A 12,469-nucleotide genomic window follows, 5' to 3' on the forward strand; every position below is an offset into this window, starting at 1 on the left:
CACTGTTCTGTGACCACACAAACTGATGATGTCATTGTATTACTAACAGCAGTACAAAGGAGCTTTGTGGCAAAACGCCTTGGTATTCTAGAAATGCAGACCCAATGGAACAGAATCTGTTTCGCAGTAAAATGTTCAAACAGGTTGTTGTTTTCAACCAAAGTGAACACAATGAAGCAAAATAAAGGACACCACACACGGATCTATACATAGGTGAAATAACTTGACTCTATATATCCAACTTTTCCAGAGAGTTTCAAGGTTTACATAAACAGACATGTTTGTTGTTTTTATATCAGATACAATCTAATAATGAGCATTAGGCAGGTAGAGGTAGAAATGTCATCAAATTGGAAACTTGGAAAAGTTAAATATCTTTGGTTAGAAATAACCTCACTATGCTTCAACAAGTTTAATAATACTTGGAATACAATTCACTTCATATTGCTAGGACTGTGAACAGGAACAGCAGATAGGGATAGCTATGAAACATGAACAAAAGATGCACGACAGAATATGATATAAATAGCATTTTCATTTTACATGCAGTAGCAAATTATCTTACATAAAACACACCCCATTCTGAAGGAAAGCTGCATGGACTTACTGCATGGGAAATAATTAATACAGTATGATTATCACACACACAACTCTTTCTGCTCACTGAGGTCTCACCGTGTAAAACATGCATAGTTTCTTTCATCTCTGATAGTGATACCAAAATCACACTTGGTTTTTCTTAATATACATGTACCAAAACAATAAATACTCCACAGGCTCTCTTCACAGGCATAATTTTGACAGATGCAGTGCGAGTTTACCTTCAGATTTGAATTGTACCAAAAATAATTCTTTTTGAATAATTCATCTCCACTCTGTTTATGCAAGTCATCTACATATTGCAAGATATGCTGGTAGTAGCACTCCCTTGCTGTTGATTGCACTCCACAGGGCCACAATAATCTGAAGACAGTCATTTTCTTTTCTTCCAGAGGATGGGGACCAAACAGTCACCCAGCAAATCTATTAGTAGTCATTCTCAAGTTTTTTGAAGCTGAAAACGTATTCCTGAACTACTGTGGTGTTAATCAACATGAAGACAGTGCCATAACTGATGTATCTTACATACAAATGCCTGTCACATAAACAAAACCAATATACATTTAATAACCTACAATTTTACACTGTATTTCAACTCATTTACCTAATGTGTTACAACTAATCCATGCACTGGTAGTCACATGATCATCATGTGATCCATCAGGTGACAAGACAAACAAATAACCTACTAAGAAGTAGCAGTAAAACTGAAAAAAAAGGGAGGGATTGTGTCACTGCTGTTATATTCAGCAAATCTGTTACAATATATGTTATGACAAACAACAGAAAATAAACAAAAACAAAATTAAATAAATATCTATATCAATAACCTAAAAATAAATCACAAACTTCTCCACATTGAAGATTAGTCTTGAAATGCGTGGTTAAATTTCTTCCCTTCGAGCTTTCAGCTGGGTATTGTCTTACTAGCATCTAACTAACTACATGTACATCACCCATTGGCATTGCACTCTATGATATGCGCTGTAAATCTAGTTTTGATTTCATGGGTGGAGCTCAAAAATAAAACTCTTTACACTGGCGAAAAAAAAAAAATTATATGTTGAGATTGTTCTTCACAATAAAATTTACAGTACTTTTTCTATGTAGTAAATGCACACTTCTACCACACAAAGGCAGCAATACATTACATTGGTAGTATATATGTACTTGCATTTGATGCTTGGGTGGCATCATAGTAATTTGGACCTTATGGGTGTAATGGTAGCTCCTAAGCCAAATTTAAAAAAAAAAAATAGTTTGTTTCCGATAACATGACTTCAGAAAATACGGTATTTAGGTGGGGATTTCATTTTTATTTTACACTTTTTTATTAAAATTACTTCGATCCAAAGACAAGGTTCTGGTTGGTCTAAATAATCCCATAACAGTTGATGAGATGTAAAAGAAGTAAATGAAGACCGTTATGTGATTCAGAAGTAGACAAACACAATATGCAGACTGTGCTGTTATAGACTGAAAAGACAACGTTTCTCTCTGAAATTTTTTTTTTTTTTTAAAGTAACCAAAGATACATTGGCAAGAAAATCTACAGGGAAATAGAAGTAAATTGTCATAATTTTACCTTTTTACAAGCAGCCTGTAAAAAAATAAAATGTTTACGGTCGGTGGCTTAAACTAGGGTCGGTCGAGTTATCGGAAACACACCATTCTTTTAAATTGGCCTAAAAGTTAATATGGTATGGTACTGAGAATTCCTTTGATAGCAATTATACAATTAGGCTGTATGGTATTATTTTAACGAAATCAAAATATATTCGATTAAATGTAACAAAGCAATGATTATTATTATAATTAGCCATTATCTTGTTGGGAGAAACCTGTTAAATTCAAGTAGTTTTAGTATTCAAAATATGTAATACTATGTTAAATTTTAATACGTGGAAATAGTATACCGCAAAACACAACTTCAAGTATTACTTCTGTAGCTACAAGCTGTCATATACTGTACAATATGTTGTTGGGATGTCCTTATCATTCCTTTTGATCTAGGTAGGGAGGAAAAGAGCACCCACAACAACTGATCTTTTAAGTCTAGCGCTGTCATAAATACTTAAATCCTGGCATTGTATACTGTTGATGTTGTTTTTTTTATCAGGAAGAATATTGCTGATTGTACACAAGGTTTTTATAATCTTTTAAATGACAAAGTTTTATCATACTATAAATATTTAAGTCATATCCATTTTGATATTTTTCATTTATTTGCAGCTAACTGTCTGTAAGCCGTGTCAAGTAACTGAGATATACAAATACAGTATTGATGCAGTAATTAAGAAGTGTAAACGGTAAATATTGTAATAGCTGCTGGAATCTAGTAGTAATAGCCCACTTGTTGGAATCTAGTAGTAGTAGTAATAGCCCACTTGTTGGAATCTAGTAGTAGTAATAGCCCACTTTAGAAATTATGACAATAGTTTTCTCAAGTTCAATAACAACGAAAGTGATATGAATATTCATAGCTTTATCTTCCACCCACCCACCCACCCACCATCCTTTCATCACATGACTGTAATGTTAAAGGGCATTTTTTTGTTTTAAATTTAAAAGGTGTACAGCTGCTCTTACATACACTAGTAAATTCTTAATATGCTTTACTAAATTCCCTAAAGTTTTTAGGTGTGTTTTCATTCTCGGTGGCTAGTTATTTATTTTTTTAAATTGATTGATTAGTTAATTAGTAGTGCTTTAAGTTGAAGGTAACATCATCACTTAGTTATCACTGTATTTATCACAGTATTTGACATGATGTCTGGTACACTGTATGTCACAAGAGCAGATTCTCTGCATTTCATATTCCTTGGTTGATTAATAGTAGTGCTGACTTAAGGGTTGCACCATTGCATCTATGTTTTGTTGCTCTAGTATTCCATACCATGTGTCACAGTATTTGACACTGTGTGTGTCACAGTATGTGTCATGGAGATAGTACAGTTTCTGTTCATGGGTGTTGATTTATCACTTTAGGTCACATCATTTCATCAATGACTATCCTGGGTATTTGTCACTGTAAGAGTGTAACAGTACCTGTTTGTCACTAGCCATCACAGTATTTGTCACAGTATCCATCACAGTATTTGTCACTATATCTATCCCACTATTTGTCACTGTATCCATCATGGCATGGGTCCAAAGAACATGTGTTCTGCAATTCACGGGCGGCGATGGGTTGGTGTTATAAAGTTGAAGGTGGTACTGTGGCAACAATGTATTTGTCACAGTATTTGACACTGTATTTTTCATAGCATTTGACACTGTATTTGTCACATTAAGAAACACAGTTTTCCTTGCAATTTAAGGGCGGTGAGTGATCAGTAGTGCATTTGAGTTGAGTTGAGAGTCACATCATTACATCACAGTATTGTCACATTATTTGACACTGCGTCTGTCACAGTATGTGTCATGAGACACAACAGCTTTTCCTGCAGTTCATGGGTGGTGAGTCATACGGATTCAACGGTATAGTCCTTGATCTGCGAGATTTTCCCTCTCTCTGAGGCAAGTATCGATGTTGATGGTGTCCATTTCCAAATGATTTGAGTCGTGATCTTAACTGTGTTGGCAAGGGTAATTTATCAACACTGTAGATACAGGTACACTTGACAATGGCCTGACAGCATAGGTCTTGTAAGCTAAGAACTGAAATGAAACAGACAAAAGTGTCAAAAATAATTAATTTATTAATTCCTGGGATGAAGAATGACGGGTTCAAAGTTCATCCTATTCTGTCCTGGGTAAAAAAAAAAAGAACTAAAGGAGAAAGCAACATTGGGGTTGGGGATGTGATATTAGCAATGTTTATTTTGTGAAATGAAGTTGAAATACGTATACCTAAGTTATTAACCAAGATTCCTTCCCAATGGTTTGTTACGATATAACAGTGGTAATGAGTAAAATATACATGGGTCCACATCATTTTACATGTATCAGGCAGTTCCAGTTCCCTACAACGTATGGGAACTACATGTATCTACATATGTTTTACCTGATTTGCCTCTGTCTGTTTATATACATGAATGTACAATGTACCCAGGTTCCCAAACCTAAGCGTACATGTACACAAGAATACTATAGTAGAATAGCATGCTAAGGTGATAAAATGAGTGTTCCTTGCATACGAAATGTCAAATTGCTATTACTTTGAAGGTCTGCAGTACTTGAAGTGTCACTAGTATTAAAGTGATTGCATTCATGGATGGAGTTCTGTATGTGCATAGTGTACATGTACATGTAACTGGACATATTGATATCTGAAAATAAGCTGCATTTTAAAACTACATTGTATAATTTCTAAAACAATATATGAAGTAATTACTAATAAGTCTTTCCAACATTCACCATGGTGGCGCTCTACTTCCTGTTCGTGTGTACCTTTGGGGGTATACACGGTATAGTTTACTCAGTTAATCATAGAGTACTGATGCTTTCCTCGATTTCTGAACAATATGAAAAACATCACTGAATTGTACACTTTACAAAGCTCCTGTCCTGAGAAACATTACTATGAGTTTGATTATCTACAAATTGTAAACATTACTATGAGGTGATGATACTCCCAACTTGAGTGAGGGCACTGTACTCTCAATTTCCTGTCTGTAGTCTGGAATGGCCTCCATGTATTATGCAGTTATTAAAAACAGACAATGACAATCTGTTTTATTTCAATTGTTTACAGTTTATCAATTTTCTTTAAATTCAGTTATCAATGGGAAGAAATACCTACACTAACTTGCTAAATTTGCTCGTGACATTGTGCATAAAAAAACCATATCACAAATAATTTAAATTACTTCTATGTTATTTTGATGACAAGTAATTAATTACATTCAAATCAGAAAAGTGTTAGCAAAACATGTCAAAAATATTGACATTACTTTAATGAGCTCTTACAAATTACAAAAGAAGTCCTTCTATATAATTTCATAGTTTGTTTCGTTGAGAAAGTAATATATCCCAGAATCAAAATTGTGTTTTATTTGTCAGCAGACTGAAATCCTTGTCATCTTTGCAGTATTGCTAGCTATGACATAAATATATATTCACCAAGGTGTGGTGCCATGTAGTATTAATGCTATTGTCATTCTGATGAGGATCGTTGTCCAAGACAGATCAAAAGCTTAACATTTTGAACAGCTTGGTTATTATAACCCAGGTGTAAGTGAAAATCATGCATAATATAATATACACAGTGAATAATATGTGAGTAAAGATTTACTCGAGGGGGCAAAAAAAGAGAAAGTCAAAATTTAAATCTAGCGTGTTTACATCACAGCTGTCTCCAAACCCTGCTGTTACAATTCTTGAAAGGCATAAAAAGCAGTGAATACACTAATCACAATTCTGGATTTAAACAACATTGATTCAGCATCAGTCACCGTGTTTAATAGAAAGTCACTGACAATAGATAATATCTTGATGTATGAGTTGTGTTAACGGACAAAAATAAATTACACAAATCCTAGACATACGTATGCCATCCTGTGCTGGAATCATAACCATATATATAATAAGAATTGATGACACAGCTGCCAACTAAAATAAAAATGACATTCTTTTTTATTTTCTTTGAATTCTGCCGCTTTGCGTATATTTGAGTTGATCGTATAAGTCAATGAACTGATAGTCAATGAATTCTAATGAAGGTGCATTTAGATGCTATGTCAGAAGGTGTCTAAACTCATCACATGAACTCATAGTGTAGGAAATAGCAATCTAATATATACAGCAGCTAAGGGAATTTAGGCTCAGCTAAAATGAATCATACATCCCTGTTATGATACTGTGATTAATTACACTACGATCATTTCATCTTTTGTTTGGCTAAATTTCAACAAATTACTATCACTGCAGAATTTGTGATAGTTGGAGCCTGTATCAAGAAAAGTCATTCTAATCATATGACACCTAGATAGCATCCATTTAAATCTAAGCTTATATATTATATTTTATATATGGTAAGGTGCATATTTTCTTCTCTATATGTTGTGCAAATGTAGTTATAAATTTAGTTGTAAATTTTTTAGTTAATCTGATTCAGCATTATTTTTGCAAAAATACTAAACAGTTAAATTTGTCAAATTGGTTAAATTACTTGTCACTGATGGTACTGTTAGCCTTGAGTGAAGCCATGTCAGGGATTTGGGCTATAGTTTGACTACCGTACATGTACATGTATGGTACTGTGTACTGTACACAACTTGATTATTTTAATAGATCTACTGTACCGGTATATAAACAATTTATGAATAAACAGTCTGAATCATTTGGTCATTTATCTACAAATTGTAAGTTTGTTGAATATTGATAGGGTTTGATTACTCGGCAAGTATGACAAACATAAAATGAAAGTCAAAATTAAGAACAAAAATAAAAATTATGAAAAAATTGAAAGCTACAAAACTGTACAAATGCAGGTGTGTAGTGAAACTTGAATTTCATAGTTTTAGAAATACACCTCTGAAATAAATTCTTAAAACTTTTGCTGTGGAAAAAAATTAGGGTGACCATACACATTTTTGCAATACCGTATGGTAGTTCAAAATGTTATCAAAATCAAGCCATTTTAGAATCCAATACAACCACAAAATACTGTATGTATTTAAGTTTCTGCTAGTTCTGTTCCTAACATGCTTAGTGAGCCTCTGATACAGACAGTATGCAATAAATAAATAAATAAATAAATAAATAAATAAATAAATAAATAAATAAATAAATGTGAATAAATATATAAATAAACAAAATGCAACTCTGTGGGAAAATAAAAGATTGTTGATTGGTGAAGAAGATGGTGGACTGCCTCAATTTTTCAAAAAGGACCAGAGAAAAGTTTCCATGTGGCAAAATTTGTAGAGAATCCAAAAGAACTTTAATTTCCCAGTGAAATTTATCCCTGAGGTGCATTCTATGTGAAGAAAGGGAAGAATGATATAAAACACATGAATTGTGTAAACTGTCAATTTGTTTAAACTCTGACTAGTGTCTATGAAATAGAGAATTTCATTCATACATGTAGATGAAACTGGGTTTCCATGAACTCTGACTTATCATGACCTGAAAATTGAGATCATTGGGGTCATGCACTTATATACACCTCAATGATCACCACTAAATTAGCATGTGGTTACTTTCCAGCTAATAGTACTCCCAAGAGTTTTCTCTGCTTGCACAGCAAAACTTAAAACACATTTACAAATACTGAATGCTATTTAGAATTCTGTGTGTGGCTTGGGAGATCTAACTTGAGGGTATTAGGTAGAGTCTATGTTTAGAAAGCAATAGAGCATGAAATCAGATTTCTTCTTACGGCAGACAGGTAGACTATGTCAATTGGAACACAACTGTAATATTCTTTAAGGTTTATTTCCACAACAGGGAAGCAATTGATCAGAAAACACAAATAGAGGCTTTCAAAAAAAAAATCCAAACTTGATATTAAGCCGTGTATTTTTCTGAATTGCAGTAATCATAACCTGGAATTATCAATCGTAGGAAGTAATCTGTATATGGACTGACTATCTGTTGATGTTGTAAGAATTGTACGTCATATACATGTATTTGCTGTTCAAAGCATGTGCTCTTGCTCATGAATGAACTTTAATTAAGGCAAAAAAAAAAGAATTGTTTCTGGTCAGGACAGTTTGTCTAAAATGGTGTGATGACGCATATTTTTTTTAATTCTCAACAAACCTGTCACTCAGTCTACTATTTATGACAGTTTCGATTCTTTTTATTTAGTACTTTAGAGCAAGAGTGTATGTGGGGCTGATGTTATTTGCTTGTTCATGATTGGCTCGACAGTTGCCTTCACTGAAGTAGGGAGGGTTGTTTTTGTGTTTCCCCATGGATCTGCAGACTGCATGGGCTGGACAAACAAACACACACACACAAAAAGACTGACAAGAGGGAATTTAAGTGATGTGTACGCTGACCAGAAACAATTCTTCTTCTTTTTTGGGCCTAATATGTATATCCAAAACATTTCTATACATGTCTGTCAGGTAACTGATCTACTGATAAGAAATGAATTTGTAAATGTGAATGGGGTTGAAATGAGTAAAGGTCCATGACTTAAAAACCTTGCAACCTTGAAATTTTATTAACAGACAGAGTGGTATTTGAGAAGGATTAGGCAGGGCACCACAACATGGTTTTAGGTGACTTTTGAAGGTACAAAAACAGAACAAAATAATCTCTGCAGCTACATGTAGTCCTGCAATTTCATATCTCTGAACAACTTAACTGAACTACTTCTCAGATTTTCTGTCACATCACATCACACCATGTATCAGTTCAAAGTGAGTTCAACCTTTTTCATATGACGCTATCAACAAATACAAAATGCACTGAAGTGATATCAATATTGTTCTCATCTCAATTATTGAATACACGGACTGCAAATCAATCTGAGAAATGTGCTTCACAATATTTCAAATAGATGTATCAGACCACACAACGATAAACCGACAATATCTCCATTATTAACATACAACACTCATCCATCAATCATGTAGTCAGAACATGATAACTTTCAGAAATGTGATCTTTCCTATAGCTACATTATACATTCTGTATAGTGTGTATCTTCAGGCTATGTCTAGTAAATTAGTAACACCAGCACACATACACATACACATCAGCTGACTAACAGATCAGTGTGTTGTAACACATGTGATCTTTTTGATAGCCAGTTCTGTAACTATATATATTCCAGCAGAGTTCATAGTATTGGTTTTCTGGCTAAAGGGAATAAAAGCAAGCTCCTGTACTCTTTTTTTAAGTGTTTCATGCTGTTATTAGAATTGTTGATGAGGTGAAAGTCCTTGTTTTTTGACACATTATGTATGTGAGTTTGTTGAAACTATTCATGGAATACAGAGATATGTGAATGTATTTCAAAAGTGGTCTTTTTTACAGTTGGTAGACAGACATTTAACAACTTGCCAACTATTCTAATCTAACACTAATGAGGATTTTCAACTTGTCTTGGCGTCTGCATTTTCTACTGGCAGTAACTCCTTGCATAGAACACCAAGGGTGCAATACTCTCAGCCTGCATTGTTGATCATGGTGTGTGTCCCATCTTTCATTGTTTTCTAACTCTGTTGATTCCATTATCACAGTTGTTCATCCAACCCTACAGCCTAGAGACTTGTCATTTGCTTTCAAATCTATCACATCCTCCATTCACACAATGATATACGTAAACCAACAAGTCTGTAGGCAATTCCAACCCCATTCTAATGACTGAATCGTAAACTTTTTTTTTTTCCATTTTAGGTTGAACTGACATGTTATGTACATGGAAGCCATAGGGTTTACATATTGAATTACACTGACTTGAATTGGTCATTTCACTAGATACAAAGAGACAATTATGTACACATCAAAGGATGAAATTACAACCTGGATCATATCATACATGTACGGCTGGTGAAAGACATGGAAATACTTTGATCTGAATAAGTTTGAGTCCATGACCCTGACAAACTTATACATGAAAAAAATACTTTGATTTCTGGTGAAGTGTCAACACATTTAAAGAGAGTTATCAGTAGTTGTACAAACTTTCGATTGGAAGCTATTGGTTACATAAGTTATTGCTGAAAGAATGCAAAGTATTTGTCTGGGTGCACCTATTTGGCAGGCACCCATCCCGTGTATTACAAATACCGATACTCACCTTTGCTTGGTCTCCATAACCTTTCCATACCATTACGTTTGAGCACCTGTCTGGACAATTCGGTTAATGATTCCACTATGTTGAAATCACACAGAGGACTAACTTCAAAGAAATCCATGTCATTCTTCATTGCATAGGTTTCAGCTAACGCTGTACTCACTTGTCTCTTGAATGCTAAATGTAGTCGGTTGCCAACTAAGATTTTTGGCACACCTGGGGCATGCTGGAAACAAACAGAATAGTCAAAGAGAAAGTTAGAAGGCTTGCACAGACACTAAACACTGAATTATGAGATCTCACTTGCTCGGTATTTCCTCTTCAGATGTGATGTAATTTCCACACAAAAATAAATTTATCTGTGCGTGCACATTTACATTGCAGTTCCTCCCCCCCCCCCCCCCCATCATCAGAGCATACAGACTAATTAGCTAATGATTGATTGATTATAGGCAAATGAACTTACAAATTACTTGGCATAACAAATTTCATTTTCACATGTCTAAATATTATATTGCCTGGCGTGCAAAGTACATGTAGTAATTAGTATCCCATAGTAATAGTACAGATGATATTTATATGTGCATGTAAATGTCATCCTTAAAATTCATATATTCCATATACTGGTGATATACCAAAACTGCAGCAATCAAAGATCAGCTACTAAAAGTGACTGCTGTGCAAACATCATACCACTGGTCATCAATCAAGAGTGAATTAGCAGGATTAAAATGAGTGGTGGTATCTTCATATTTCTACATTCAATTTCTACATTGATGATTTGTGCAACGTAACTGTATATGTACATTTGTATGTCAGGACCACACATCTAGTTTACAACACACAGAGGTTATAACCACTACAAGCTATAGGTTCAACCGATGTCCTACTTCTTGCAATCTCACGATTAAGTTACAAATATTGGAAACAAACAACTAATTAATCATCAAATATATGTCAAAATGTATTTAGGAAAGGGGGACTGAATCATGTATATATATTTTATTTCAACCAATCTCAAGGAGAGATTATGTTAATTTTGTCAGTACATGTACATGTATATAACTGCATATAGCCATGTATGCCATGTCAGTACTCCATGGGTTTCAAACAGACCTTTCTCATTAAAAGCACCCTCTAGTGGTCTGACCTTCATTTGCATAAGTACATGTAGCTGGTATATCACATACTGTATAAATAATGTACCATTTGATAGACCTGTCCGATCAATGGCCCCCTCTAGTGGTGTACAGCGTACAGTTAAATTGGTGAAACATTTACCTGTCATGTCCATGCTATATGAATGATGGATGTCTTTCTCAAACCAGCGGGGAGGGAAATAAGACTGAACTGTCTAGGTTATAATGGTCTAAAGAAACCATGTAAGTCACTTGAATGCATCATTTTTGTGTCGCTGTCAGGGAGAAGCATGATTTTTGTTTCAATAATTATATGACCTTACAAGAATGGAGGTTTATATATATATAAAAACGTGTATGTGATTTGCAAGGAGGAATTTTACATATTACCACTAGGTCTCAGAAATTCCTACCTAGCTTTGAATAAACATGTTGTGAAATATACAGACTTGATCTTGATAAAAACATTGTTGACCTATCATTCATGTATATGATTACTTTACATCAACACAACAAGGTTGACTGCTAAAGACCATTGTAAACTATCTAGTTATGTTCTAACATTACAGAACAACCTAAGGACTGACAAATTACTAATAAATCCATAAAATACTGCTAGTTTGTAGCACAGTATTAAAAGTTCATTGCCTTTTTTTCTCTATTTCAAGAAAACCTTATATTTGTATGCAATCACTAATGACTTTATAGAAATTAACTGTACACTGCAATTATGTGAACTGTGCGACTCTTCACTTAATCACAAAATAAGTCTACTAAAGGCATACTGAGTAAATCCATCTTATATTCCCAAAAGGGGCATTAATCTGACAACCCTTTTTTTTAACGATAATTGTATTTCATGGTGACATATGATGTATGAATCCACATAGCTACATTGTACTCTCCACAGAATTAACTACATTATTCACATTGCATAGTTTTGATTATACCTGATATATCATTTTGTACACTTCGTTCTACCTATAACAGTGCTTTACTTAGTTACCTAGTTTGATGAGTGGGGTGAAGGTAG

At 34.1% G+C, this 12,469-nt stretch overlaps 1 protein-coding gene across 1 annotated transcript in view; it reads right to left on the minus strand.

Annotated features, from left to right (window-relative positions):
* Positions 1 to 3,106: 3,106 nt before the first annotated feature.
* LOC144434918 (ras-related protein Rab-40C-like) overlaps positions 3,107 to 12,469 on the minus strand; it is a 40,200-nt gene continuing 30,837 nt past the window's right edge. The window contains exons 4-5 of the mRNA XM_078123440.1: positions 10,301 to 10,523; positions 3,107 to 4,260 (exon numbers count right to left, since the gene is read on the minus strand). Coding sequence (XP_077979566.1) covers positions 4,022 to 4,260; positions 10,301 to 10,523 — 462 coding nt within the window. The 3' untranslated portion in view covers positions 3,107 to 4,021. The remainder of the gene's footprint in view (positions 4,261 to 10,300; positions 10,524 to 12,469) is intronic.

This window comes from Glandiceps talaboti, chromosome 5, assembly GCF_964340395.1.
Source record: "Glandiceps talaboti chromosome 5, keGlaTala1.1, whole genome shotgun sequence".
Classification (NCBI taxonomy): Eukaryota; Metazoa; Hemichordata; class Enteropneusta; family Spengelidae; genus Glandiceps; species Glandiceps talaboti.